Below are 12,717 nucleotides of genomic sequence, written 5' to 3' on the forward strand. Positions count from 1 at the left end.
TGGTATGGTACTGTATGGTACTGTATGGTACTGTATGATACTGTATGGTACTGTGTGATACTGTATGGTACTGTGTGGTACTGTATGATACTGTATGGTACTGTATGGTACTGTGTGGTACTGTATGGTATGGTACTGTATGGTACTGTATGGTACTGTATAATACTGTATGGTACTGTATGATACTGTATGATACTGTATGGTACTGTATGGTACTGTATGGTATGGTACTGTATGGTACTGTATGGTACTGTATAATACTGTATGGTACTGTATGGTATGGTACTGTATGGTACTGTATGGTACTGTATGGTACTGTGTGATACTGTATGATACTGTATGGTACTGTATGATACTATATGGTACTGTATGGTACTATATGGTACTGTATGGTACTATATGGTACTGTATGGTACGGTACTGTATGGTACTGTATGGTATGATACTGTATGATACTGTGTGATACTGTATGATACTGTATGGTACTGTATGGTACTATATGGTACTGTATGGTACTATATGGAACTGTATGGTACTGTATGGTACGGTACTGTATGGTACTGTATGATACTGTATGGTACTGTATGGTACTGTATGGTATGGTACTGTATGATACTGTGTGATACTGTATGGTACTATATGGTACTGTATGGTACTATATGGTACTGTATGATACTGTGTGGTACTGTATGATACTGTATGGTACTGTATGATACTGTATGATACTGTGTGGTACTGTATGATACTGTATGGTACTGTATGGTATGGTACTGTATGATACTGTATGGTACTGTATGATACTATATGGTACTGTATGGTATGGTACTGTATGGTACTGTATGGTACTGTATGGTACTATATGATACTGTATGGTACTATATGGTACTGTATGGTACTGAATGATACTGTATGGTACTGTATGGTACTGTATGGTACTGTATGGTATGGTACTGTATGGTACTGTATGGTACTGTATGGTACTGTATGGTATGGTACTGTATGATACTGTGTGATACTGTATGGTACTGTATGGTACTGTATGATACTGTATGGTACTATATGGTACTGTATGATACTGTATGGTACTGTATGGTATGGTACTGTATGATACTGTGTGATACTGTATGGTACTGTATGGTACTGTATGATACTGTATGGTATGGTACTGTATGATACTGTATGATACTGTATGATACTGTATGGTACTGTATGATACTGTATGGTACTGTATGGTATGGTACTGTATGATACTGTATGATACTGTATGGTACTGTATGATACTGTATGGTACTGTATGGTATGGTACTGTATGATACTGTATGGTATGGTACTGTATGGTATGGTACTGTATGATACTGTATGGTACTGTATGGTATGGTACTGTATGATACTGTATGATACTGTATGGTACTGTATGATACTGTATGGTACTGTATGGTATGGTACTGTATGATACTGTATGGTATGGTACTGTATGGTATGGTACTGTATGATACTGTATGGGTACTGTATGGTATGGTACTGTATGGTACTGTATGGTACTGTATGGTATGGTACTGTATGGTACTGTATGGTACTGTATGGTATGGTACTGTATGGTATGGTACTGTATGGCATGGTACTGTATGGTACTGTATGGTACTGTATGGTACTGTATGGTATGGTACTGTATGGTATTATACTGTATGGTACTGTATGCTACTCTATGATACTGTATGGTATGATGCTGTATGGTACTGTATGGTACTGTATGGTATGGTACTGTATGGTATGATACTGTATGGTACTGTATGGTACTGTATGATACTGTATGGTACTGTATGGTACTGTATGTATGGTACTGTATGGTACTGTATGGTATGGTACTGTATGGTACTGTATGGTACTGTATGGTATGGTACTGTATGGTACTGTATGGTACTGTATGGTATGTACTGTATGGTACTGTATGGTACTGTATGGTATGGTACTGTATGTACTGTATGGTACTGTATGGTATGGTACTGTATGGTACTGTATGGTATGGTACTGTATGGTACTGTATGGTACTGTATGGTATGGTACTGTATGGTATGTACTGTATGGTACTGTATGGTACTGTATGTATGGTATGGTACTGTATGGTATGGTACTGTATGGTATGATACTGTATGGTACTGTATGGTACTGTATGGTATGGTACTGTATGGTACTGTATGTATGGTACTGTATGGTATGGTACTGTATGGTACTGTATGGTACTGTATGGTATGGTACTGTATGGTATGATACTGTATGGTACTGTATGGTACTGTATGGTATGGTACTGTATGGTACTGTATGGTATGGTACTGTATGGTATGGTACTGTATGGTACTGTATGGTACTGTATGGTATGGTACTGTATGGTATGATACTGTATGGTACTGTATGGTACTGTATGGTATGGTACTGTATGGTACTGTATGGTATGGTACTGTATGGTATGATACTGTATGGTACTGTATGGTACTGTATGGTATGGTACTGTATGGTACTGTATGGTATGGTACTGTATGGTACTGTATGATACTGTATGGTACTGTATGGTACTGTATGGTATGGTACTGTATGGTATGGTACTGTATGGTACTGTATGGTACTGTATGGTATGGTACTGTATGGTATGGTACTATATGGTACTGTATGGTACTGTATGATACTGTATGGTACTGTATGGTATGGTACTGTATGATACTGTATGGTATGGTACTGTATGATACTGTATGGTACTGTATGGTATGATACTGTATGGTACTGTATGGTACTGTATGGTACTGTATGGTATCTGGATAGACATGCTTGTTGTACTGTATGGTATGGTACTGTATGGTACTGTATGGTATGGTACTGTATGGTATGATACTGTATGGTATGATACTGTATGGTACTGTATGGTACTGTATGGTATGGTACTGTATGGTATGGTACTGTATGGTACTGTATGGTACTGTATGGTATGGTACTGTATGGTACTGTATGATACTGTATGGTACTGTATGGTACTGTATGGTACTGTATGGTATGATACTGTATGGTACTGTATGGTACTGTATGGTACTGTATGGTATGATACTGTATGGTACTGTATGGTACTGTATGGTATGATACTGTATGGTACTGTATGGTACTGTATGGTATGGTACTGTATGGTACTGTATGGTACTGTATGGTACTGTATGATACTGTATGGTATGATACTGTATGGTACTGTATGGTACTGTATGGTACTGTATGGTATGGTACTGTATGGTATGGTACTGTATGGTACTGTATGGTACTGTATGATACTGTATGATACTGTATGATATGATAGTGTATGATACTGTATGGTATTATACTGTATGGTCCTGTATGGTATTATACTGTATGGTACTGTATGCTACTCTATGATACTGTATGGTATGATACTGTATGGTACTGTATGGTACTGTATGGTACTGTATGGTATGATACTGTATGGTATGATACTGTATGGTACTGTATGGTATGATACTGTATGGTACTGTATGGTACTGTATGGTACTGTATGCTACTCTATGATACTGTATGGTATGATACTGTATGGTACTGTATGGTACTGTATGGTACTGTATGGTATGATACTGTATGGTACTGTATGGTATGGTACTGTATGGTACTGTATGGTATGATACTGTATGGTACTGTATGGTACTGTATGATACTGTATGGTACTGTATGGTACTGTATGGTACTGTATGGTATGATACTGTATGGTACTGTATGGTATGGTACTGTATGGTATGATACTGTATGGTACTGTATGGTATGATACTGTATGGTACTGTATGGTACTGTATGATACTGTATGGTACTGTATGGTACTGTATGGTATGATACTGTATGGTACTGTATGGTACTGTATGGTATGGTACTGTGTGGTACTGTATGGTACTGTATGGTACTGTATGGTATGATACTGTATGGTATGATACTGTATGGTACTGTATGGTATGATACTGTATGGTACTGTATGGTACTGTATGATACTGTATGATACTGTATGGTACTGTATGGTACTGTATGGTATGGTACTGTATGATACTGTATGGTACTGTATGGTACTGTATGGTATCTGGATAGACATGCTTGTTGTACTGTATGGTATGGTACTGTATGGTATGGTACTGTATGATACTGTATGATACTGTATGATACTATATGGTACTGTATGATACTGTATGGTACTGTATGATACTGTATGGTACTGTATGATACTGTGTGATACTGTATGGTACTGTATGATACTGTGTGATACTGTATGGTACTGTATGGTACTGTATGGTACTGTATGGTATGGTACTGTATGGTACTGTATGGTATGATACTGTATGGTACTGTATGGTATGGTACTGTATGGTACTGTATGGTATGATACTGTATGGTACTGTATGGTACTGTATGGTATGGTACTGTATGATACTGTATGGTATGGTACTGTATGGTATGGTACTGTACTGTATGGTACTGTATGGTATGGTACTGTATGGTACTGTATGGTACTGTATGATACTGTATGGTACTGTATGATACTGTATGGTACTGTATGATACTGTATGGTATGATACTGTATGGTATGGTACTGTATGGTATGGTACTGTATGGTACTGTATGGTATGGTACTGTATGGTATGGTACTGTATGGTACTGTATGGTATGATACTGTATGGTACTGTATGGTACTGTATGATACTGTATGGTACTGTATGATACTGTATGGTACTGTATGATACTGTATGGTATGATACTGTATGGTACTGTATGGTATGATACTATATGGTACTGTATGATACTGTATGGTACTGTATGGTACTGTATGATACTGTATGGTATGATACTATATGGTACTGTATGGTACTATATGATACTGTATGGTACTGTATTGTACTATATGATACTGTATGATACTGTATGGTACTGTATGGTACTGTATGGTATGGTACTGTACTGTATGGTATGGTACTATATGATACTGTATGGTATGGTACTATATGATACTGTATGGTATGGTACTATATGGTACTGTATGGTACTGTATGGTACTGTATGATACTGTGTGGTACTATATGGTACTGTATGATACTGTATGATACTGTGTGGTACTGTATGGTATGGTACTATATGATACTGTATGGTACTATATAGTACTATATGGTACTGTATGATACTGTATGGTACTATATGGTACTATATGGTACTGTATGATACTGTATGATACTGTGTGGTACTGTATGGTATGGTACTATATGATACTCTATGATACTGTATGGTACTATATAGTACTATATGGTACTGTATGATACTGTATGGTACTATATAGTACTATATGGTACTGTATGATACTGTATGGTACTATATGGTACTATATGGTACTGTATGATACTGTATGGTATGATACTATATGATACTGTATGATACTGTATGGTATGGTACTATATGGTACTGTATGGTACTATATGGTACTGTATGGTACTATATGGTACTGTATGATACTGTGTGGTACTGTATGATACTGTGTGGTACTGTATGATACTGTATGGTAATGTATTGTATGGTACTATATGGTACTGTATGATACTGTATGGTATGGTACTATATGGTACTGTATGGTACTGTATGGTACTGTATGGTACTATATGGTACTGTATGGTACTATATGGTACTGTATGATACTGTGTGGTACTGTATGATACTGTATGGTACTGTATGGTACTATATGGTACTGTATGGTACTATATGGTACTGTATGATACTGTGTGGTACTGTATGATACTGTATGGTAATGTATTGTATGGTACTATATGGTACTGTATGATACTGTATGGTATGGTACTATATGGTACTGTATGGTACTGTATGATACTGTATGGTATGGTACTATATGATACTGTATGGTACTGTATGATACTGTATGATACTGTGTGATACTGTATGGTACTGTATGATACTGTATGGTACTGTATGGTACTATATGGTACTGTATGATACTGTGTGGTACTGTATGATACTGTATGGTAATGTATTGTATGGTACTATATGGTACTGTATGATACTGTATGGTACTATATGGTACTATATGGTACTGTATGATACTGTATGGTATGATACTATATGATACTGTATGATACTGTATGGTATGGTACTATATGGTACTGTATGGTACTATATGGTACTGTATGGTACTATATGGTACTGTATGATACTGTGTGGTACTGTATGATACTGTATGGTACTGTATGGTACTATATGGTACTGTATGATACTGTGTGGTACTGTATGATACTGTATGGTAATGTATTGTATGGTACTATATGGTACTGTATGATACTGTATGGTATGGTACTATATGGTACTGTATGGTACTGTATGGTACTGTATGGTACTATATGGTACTGTATGGTACTATATGGTACTGTATGATACTGTGTGGTACTGTATGATACTGTATGGTACTGTATGGTACTATATGGTACTGTATGGTACTATATGGTACTGTATGATACTGTGTGGTACTGTATGATACTGTATGGTAATGTATTGTATGGTACTATATGGTACTGTATGATACTGTATGGTATGGTACTATATGGTACTGTATGGTACTGTATGATACTGTATGGTATGGTACTATATGATACTGTATGGTACTGTATGGTACTGTATGATACTGTGTGATACTGTATGGTACTGTATGATACTGTATGGTACTGTATGGTACTATATGGTACTGTATGATACTGTGTGGTACTGTATGATACTGTATGGTAATGTATTGTATGGTACTATATGGTACTGTATGATACTGTATGGTATGGTACTATATGGTACTGTATGGTACTGTATGGTACTGTATGGTACTATATGGTACTGTATGGTACTATATGGTACTGTATGATACTGTGTGGTACTGTATGATACTGTATGGTACTGTATGGTACTATATGGTACTGTATGGTACTATATGGTACTGTATGATACTGTGTGGTACTGTATGATACTGTATGGTAATGTATTGTATGGTACTATATGGTACTGTATGATACTGTATGGTATGGTACTATATGGTACTGTATGGTACTGTATGGTACTGTATGATACTGTATGGTATGGTACTATATGATACTGTATGGTACTGTATGGTACTGTATGATACTGTGTGATACTGTATGGTACTGTATGATACTGTGTGGTAATGTATTGTATGGTACTATATGGTACTGTATGATACTGTATGGTATGGTACTATATGATACTGTATGGTACTGTATGATACTGTGTGATACTGTATGGTACTGTATGATACTGTATGGTACTGTATGGTACTGTATGATACTGTATGATATGATACTGTATGATACTGTATTATACGGTATGGAGTATCTAAACACTCTTTCCTTCTTAGAGAAACGATGTGTGTGTGTGTGTGTGTTCTTTATTCTGTCTGTCTGTGTGTGTGTGTGTGTGTGTGTGTGTGTGTGTGTGTGTGTGTGTGTGTGTGTGTGTGTGTGTGTGTGTGTGTGTGTGTGTGTGTGTGTGTGTGTGTTCTTTATTTCTGTCTGTCTGAGTGTGTGTGTGAATGTGGAACATCTGTACAGTAGGTAACAGCCAGACAGTTAATCAGATGTCATCCTTCTACAGTAGATTAGTAACACATGACGTATCTTCATCACATGCTGGCTGATTCTTCAATGGCCCTTTATAGTGCACTACTTTTGACCAGGGCCCTTTCGGGAATAGGGTGCCATTTTGGACACACATATATATACTGTCTGTCTGGGGAGGGTGGGAGGGAGGGCTGCCATGGTGACCAAGGGATGGTGTTGATGCGGTAATACAGGCAGACAGAGCTCAGATGAGACCTGGGGTACAATTAAGTGGCTTTGATCGCCCCCTGGTGGTGTGTGTGGGTCAACGTTATCATCTGAGTCGACTGATTCCATCCGTTTTCAGTTTTGAATTAATCATCATGGCTCATTTTGGACTTAATACTGCTCTACGCATGTTCCAATTGGGACAATAAAGAGTTGATTTGCTTGATAGACTGATTGCTTCATTCATTGATTGTTTTGCTTGATTGTCGGTGTGTCTGTCTTTAATAGGATTTGGAGATTCCAAGTCCACCCCAGAAGCCTCTACCTGCCGACCCCCTGGGAAGGAATACCCAGAAGCCTCTACCTGCCGACCCCCTGGGCAGGAATACCCAGAAGCCTCTACCTGCCGACCCCCTGGGCAGGAATACCCAGAAGCCTCTACCTGCCGACCCCCTGGGCAGGAATACCCAGAAGCCTTTGACTGCCTACCCCCTGAGCAGGAATACCCAGAAGCCTTTACCTGCTAACCCTAACTCCCCCGGAAGGAGTGGTCATCTGATTCGTAGTCCCATTGCTGTCGGTGTCCCCATCCCTGTACCTGTCCCCGGTGTCCCCAGGCCGCTGAGACCTGTTCCACACCACAACAGGTGCGTCCCAGATACTTTGGACAACACCCAGCATTAGATCAATCAACTTATAGTCTCGCTTGACAGACTGTTACTGGCTGGCCAAGGAAGATTTTGTTCAGCATTCTGAGATTAATCAATTTATCCAGTCATGCCAAGACTATGTTTTCAAACCATTCACATTCAATTTCTGGACGTGATACTTAACATGCACTTTTAACATCTATCTCCCTTTCCTTCCCCCCCAGATCTGTTCCTAAGCAACCCCCAACACTACCTAAGCCTCGTATGATCGTCCACGCCAAGTTCAGCAGCTGAGAGCAGCTGGACTAAACTTGAAGGGAATTTAAGGACGTTCTTTCCGTGAGACGATAAAGACATTTCACTTGCACTATGAAACTCTGAAAACCTTAATGATGTGGTGTCTCTGAGTTTTGAATAATGGGGACGGACTGTTGGGCGGTTGGCGTGTCAGCGAGTCAGCCCCCCCCCCCCCCCCCCTCTGTTGGTGCTCTGATGTCAGGACCGTTGGGCGGTTGGCGTGTCAGCGAGTTAGTCCCCCCCCCCCCCTCTGTTGGTGCTCTGATGTCAGGACCGTTGGGCGGTTGGCGTGTCAGCGAGTCAGTCCCCCCCCCTCTGTTGGTGCTCTGATGTCAGGACCGTTGGGCGGTTGGCGTGTCAGCGAGTCAGTCCCCCCCCCCCTCCCCTGTTGGTGCTCTGATGTCAGAGAGGTGCTATAGGTCTGAGCTCAGGTACACGTATGTAAAGTATGTATGTCTTGTGTATTTATTCATTAGTTACCACACGGTGCACTGGTACATCCTGTCGTAGGTCTTCCTCCGTACAGTATACAGCCACCTGTTGTAAGACAACGACATCACTGGTAAATCCTGTCGTAGGTCTTCCTCCGTACAGTATGACACCACCTGTTGTAAGACAACGGCATCACTGGTAAATCCTGTCGTAGGTCTTCCTCCGTACAGTATGACACCACCTGTTGTAAGACAATGACATCACTGGTAAATCCTGTCGTAGGTCTTCCTCCGTACAGTATGATGCCACCTGTTGTAAGACAACGGCATCACTGGTAAATCCTGTCGTAGGTCTTCCTCCGTACAGTACACAGCCAGCTGTTGTAAGACAACGGCATCACTGGTAAATCCTGTCGTAGGTCTTCCTCCGTACAGTATGATGCCACCTGTTGTAAGACAACGGCATCACTGGTAAATCCTGTCGTAGGTCTTCCTCCGTACAGTATACAGCCACCTGTTGTAAGACAATGACATCACTGGTAAATCCTGTCGTAGGTCTTCCTCCGTACAGTATGACGCCACCTGTTGTAAGACAACGGCATCACTGGTGAATCCTGTCGTAGGTCTTCCTCCGTACAGTATACAGCCACCTGTTGTAAGACAACGGCATCACTGGTCAATCCTGTCGTAGGTCTTCCTCCGTACAGTACACAGCCACCTGTTGTAAGACAACGGCATCACTGGTAAATCCTGTCGTAGGTCTTCCTCCGTACAGTATACAGCCACCTGTTGTAAGACAACGGCATCACTGGTAAATCCTGTCGTAGGTCTTCCTCCGTACAGTATACAGCCAGCTGTTTCTCCCTCTGTGACCGTACTGTGTATGCACTGATGCTGAGAGACTGAGCCCTGAGGAACACCAATAAAAACCTTACACCAACCTTACACCAACCATACACCAACTATACACCAACCATACACCAACTTATCACCAACCATACACCAACTATACACCAACCTTACACCAACTTATCACCAACCATACACCAACTTATCACCAACCATAAACCAATCTTTCAACGAATACAGTGCCTTACAAAAGTATTCATCCCCCTTGGCGTTTTTCCTATTTTGTTACATTACAACCTGTAATTTAAATGGATTTTAATTTGTTATTATTAAAGTTGGGCTTTACGGAAGAGTGGCCAGAAAATAATCCATAGCTTAAAGAAAAAATAACCAAACACGTTTGGTGTTCGCCAAAAGGTGGGAGACTCCCCAAACATATGGAAGAAGGTACTCTGGTCAGATGAGACTAAAATGGAGCTTTTTGGCCATCAAGGAAAACGCTATGTCTGGCGCAAACCCAACACCTCCCATCACCCTGAGAACACCATAACCACAGTGAAGCATGGTGGTGGCAGAATCATGGTGTGGGGATGATTTTCATCGGCAGGGACTGGTCAGAATTGAAGGGATGATGGATGGCGGTAAATACAGGGAAATTCTTGAGGGAAACCTGTTTCAGTCTTCCAGATATTTGAGACTTGGACGGAGGTTCACCTTCCAGCAGAACAATGACCTTAAGCATACTGCTAAAGCAACACTTGAGTGGTTTAAGGGGAAACATTTAAATACCTTGGAATGGCCTAGTCAAAACCCAGACCTCAATCCAATTGAGAATCTGTGGTATGTCTTAAACATTGCTGTACACCAGCGGAACCCATCCAACTTGAAAGAGCTGGAGCAGTTTTGCCTTGAAGAATGGGCAAAAATCCCAGTGGCTAGATGTGCCAAGCTATAGAGACATACCCCAAGAGACTTGTAGCTGTAATTGCTGCAAAAGGTGGCTCTATAAAGTAGTAGTTACGCACATTCAAGTTTTCTGTTTTTTTGTCTTATTTCTTGTTTGTTTTCATTTTAAATTTTTTAATTTTAATTCCAGGTTGTAAGGCAATAAAATAGGAAAATGCCAAGGGGGGGGGGGAATATTTTCGCAAGCCACTGTATACACCAATCTAACACAAACCTGACAACAACCCTACACCAACTTTACACCAACCTAACACCAACTTTACACCAACCCTACACCAACTTTACACCAACCTAACACCAACTTTACACCAATCTAACACAAACCTGACAACAACCCTACACCAACTTTACACCAACCTAACACCAACCTTACACCAATCTTTCACAAACTTTACACCAATCTTACACCGACACACACCAATTTCACATCAACCTTAAACCAGCTATACAACAATCTTACACCAACCATACACCAATCTTACACCAACCATACACCAATCTTACACCAACCTTACAACCAGCTGTACACCTACCTTAAACCAACCTTAAACCAACCTTATACCAACCATTCAACAACCTTATACTCAGCAGTCGACCTAACACTGCATAGCACTACATAAGCACTACATAGCACTACATAGCACTACATAAACACCTCATAGCACTACATAAACACTACATAGCACTACATAAACACTACATAGCACTACATAAGCACCACATAGCACTACATAAATACTACATAGCACTACATAAACACTACATAGCACTACATAAGCACCATATAGCACTACATAAACACTACATAGCACAACATAAACACTACATAGCACTACATAAGCACTACATAAACACTACATAAACACTACATAGCACTACATAAACACTACATAGCACTACATAAACACTACATAGCACTACATAAACACTACATAGCACTACATAAACACTTGATTGTGGGATTATGTCACAACGTCAGTCAGAAGTAGGGCTACCTAACAGAAAGGCTAACAGGTGGTAATTGGAATTGAACACAAAGGTTAATAAGCAAAAACAGAAACCTCTTTAAGAGGTGGAAAACCATTCATTTTTGCCATGGAAGTCATTCATTAGCTGTTTTGTTCCTGGTGAAATAAAGGTTTAGAGGTTGTTTTAGCTCACTTTACTCTGACTGCGTATCACCACTGAGGAACACCCACAATCCTCCAACACGGGCTCTCAACTCTCACGGCTGATTACTGGTTATTACGCGCAGCAGGGGCCGACGTTTCGGTAGCAAAACGTCGTTGGATGTTGCAGATAGAAATGCCAACAAGTAGAGCTGAAGTGATTCCTGATTCTACACGTCAGAGAGGGGTTGTTTGTTCTACGTAGTATATTTCTATCTGAATGTGACACAACGTTGCGTCCTGCTGAACACGCCGCCGGGATTTTAATTTGCCGTTGTGCCAATGTTAGCCTGATGAAATCAGATTGACTTCTGTTCTCAAATGTTGAGTGGCAAAACTGAGGTGTTGTTAATTAAGATATTACACAGTTATTACACAGTCCAGATGTGTTGTTGCTCAGTCCAGAGGTGTTATTACACAGTCCAGAGGTGTTATTACACAGTCCAGAGGTGTTATTACACAGTCCAGAGGTGTTATTACACAGTCCAGAGGTGTTATTACACAG

At 40.1% G+C, this 12,717-nt stretch overlaps 1 protein-coding gene across 1 annotated transcript in view; it reads left to right on the forward strand.

Moving 5' to 3' along the window:
- The window catches only part of LOC116360850 (vegetative cell wall protein gp1-like), a 22,110-nt gene extending 13,148 nt beyond the window's left edge, over positions 1-8,962 (forward strand). The window contains exons 3-4 of the mRNA XM_031815799.1: positions 8,139-8,497; positions 8,725-8,962. Coding sequence (XP_031671659.1) covers positions 8,139-8,497; positions 8,725-8,794 — 429 coding nt within the window. The 3' untranslated portion in view covers positions 8,795-8,962. The remainder of the gene's footprint in view (positions 1-8,138; positions 8,498-8,724) is intronic.
- Positions 8,963-12,717: the final 3,755 nt, after the last annotated feature.

The sequence above is a fragment of the Oncorhynchus kisutch genome, unplaced genomic scaffold, assembly GCF_002021735.2.
Source record: "Oncorhynchus kisutch isolate 150728-3 unplaced genomic scaffold, Okis_V2 scaffold634, whole genome shotgun sequence".
Classification (NCBI taxonomy): Eukaryota; Metazoa; Chordata; class Actinopteri; order Salmoniformes; family Salmonidae; genus Oncorhynchus; species Oncorhynchus kisutch.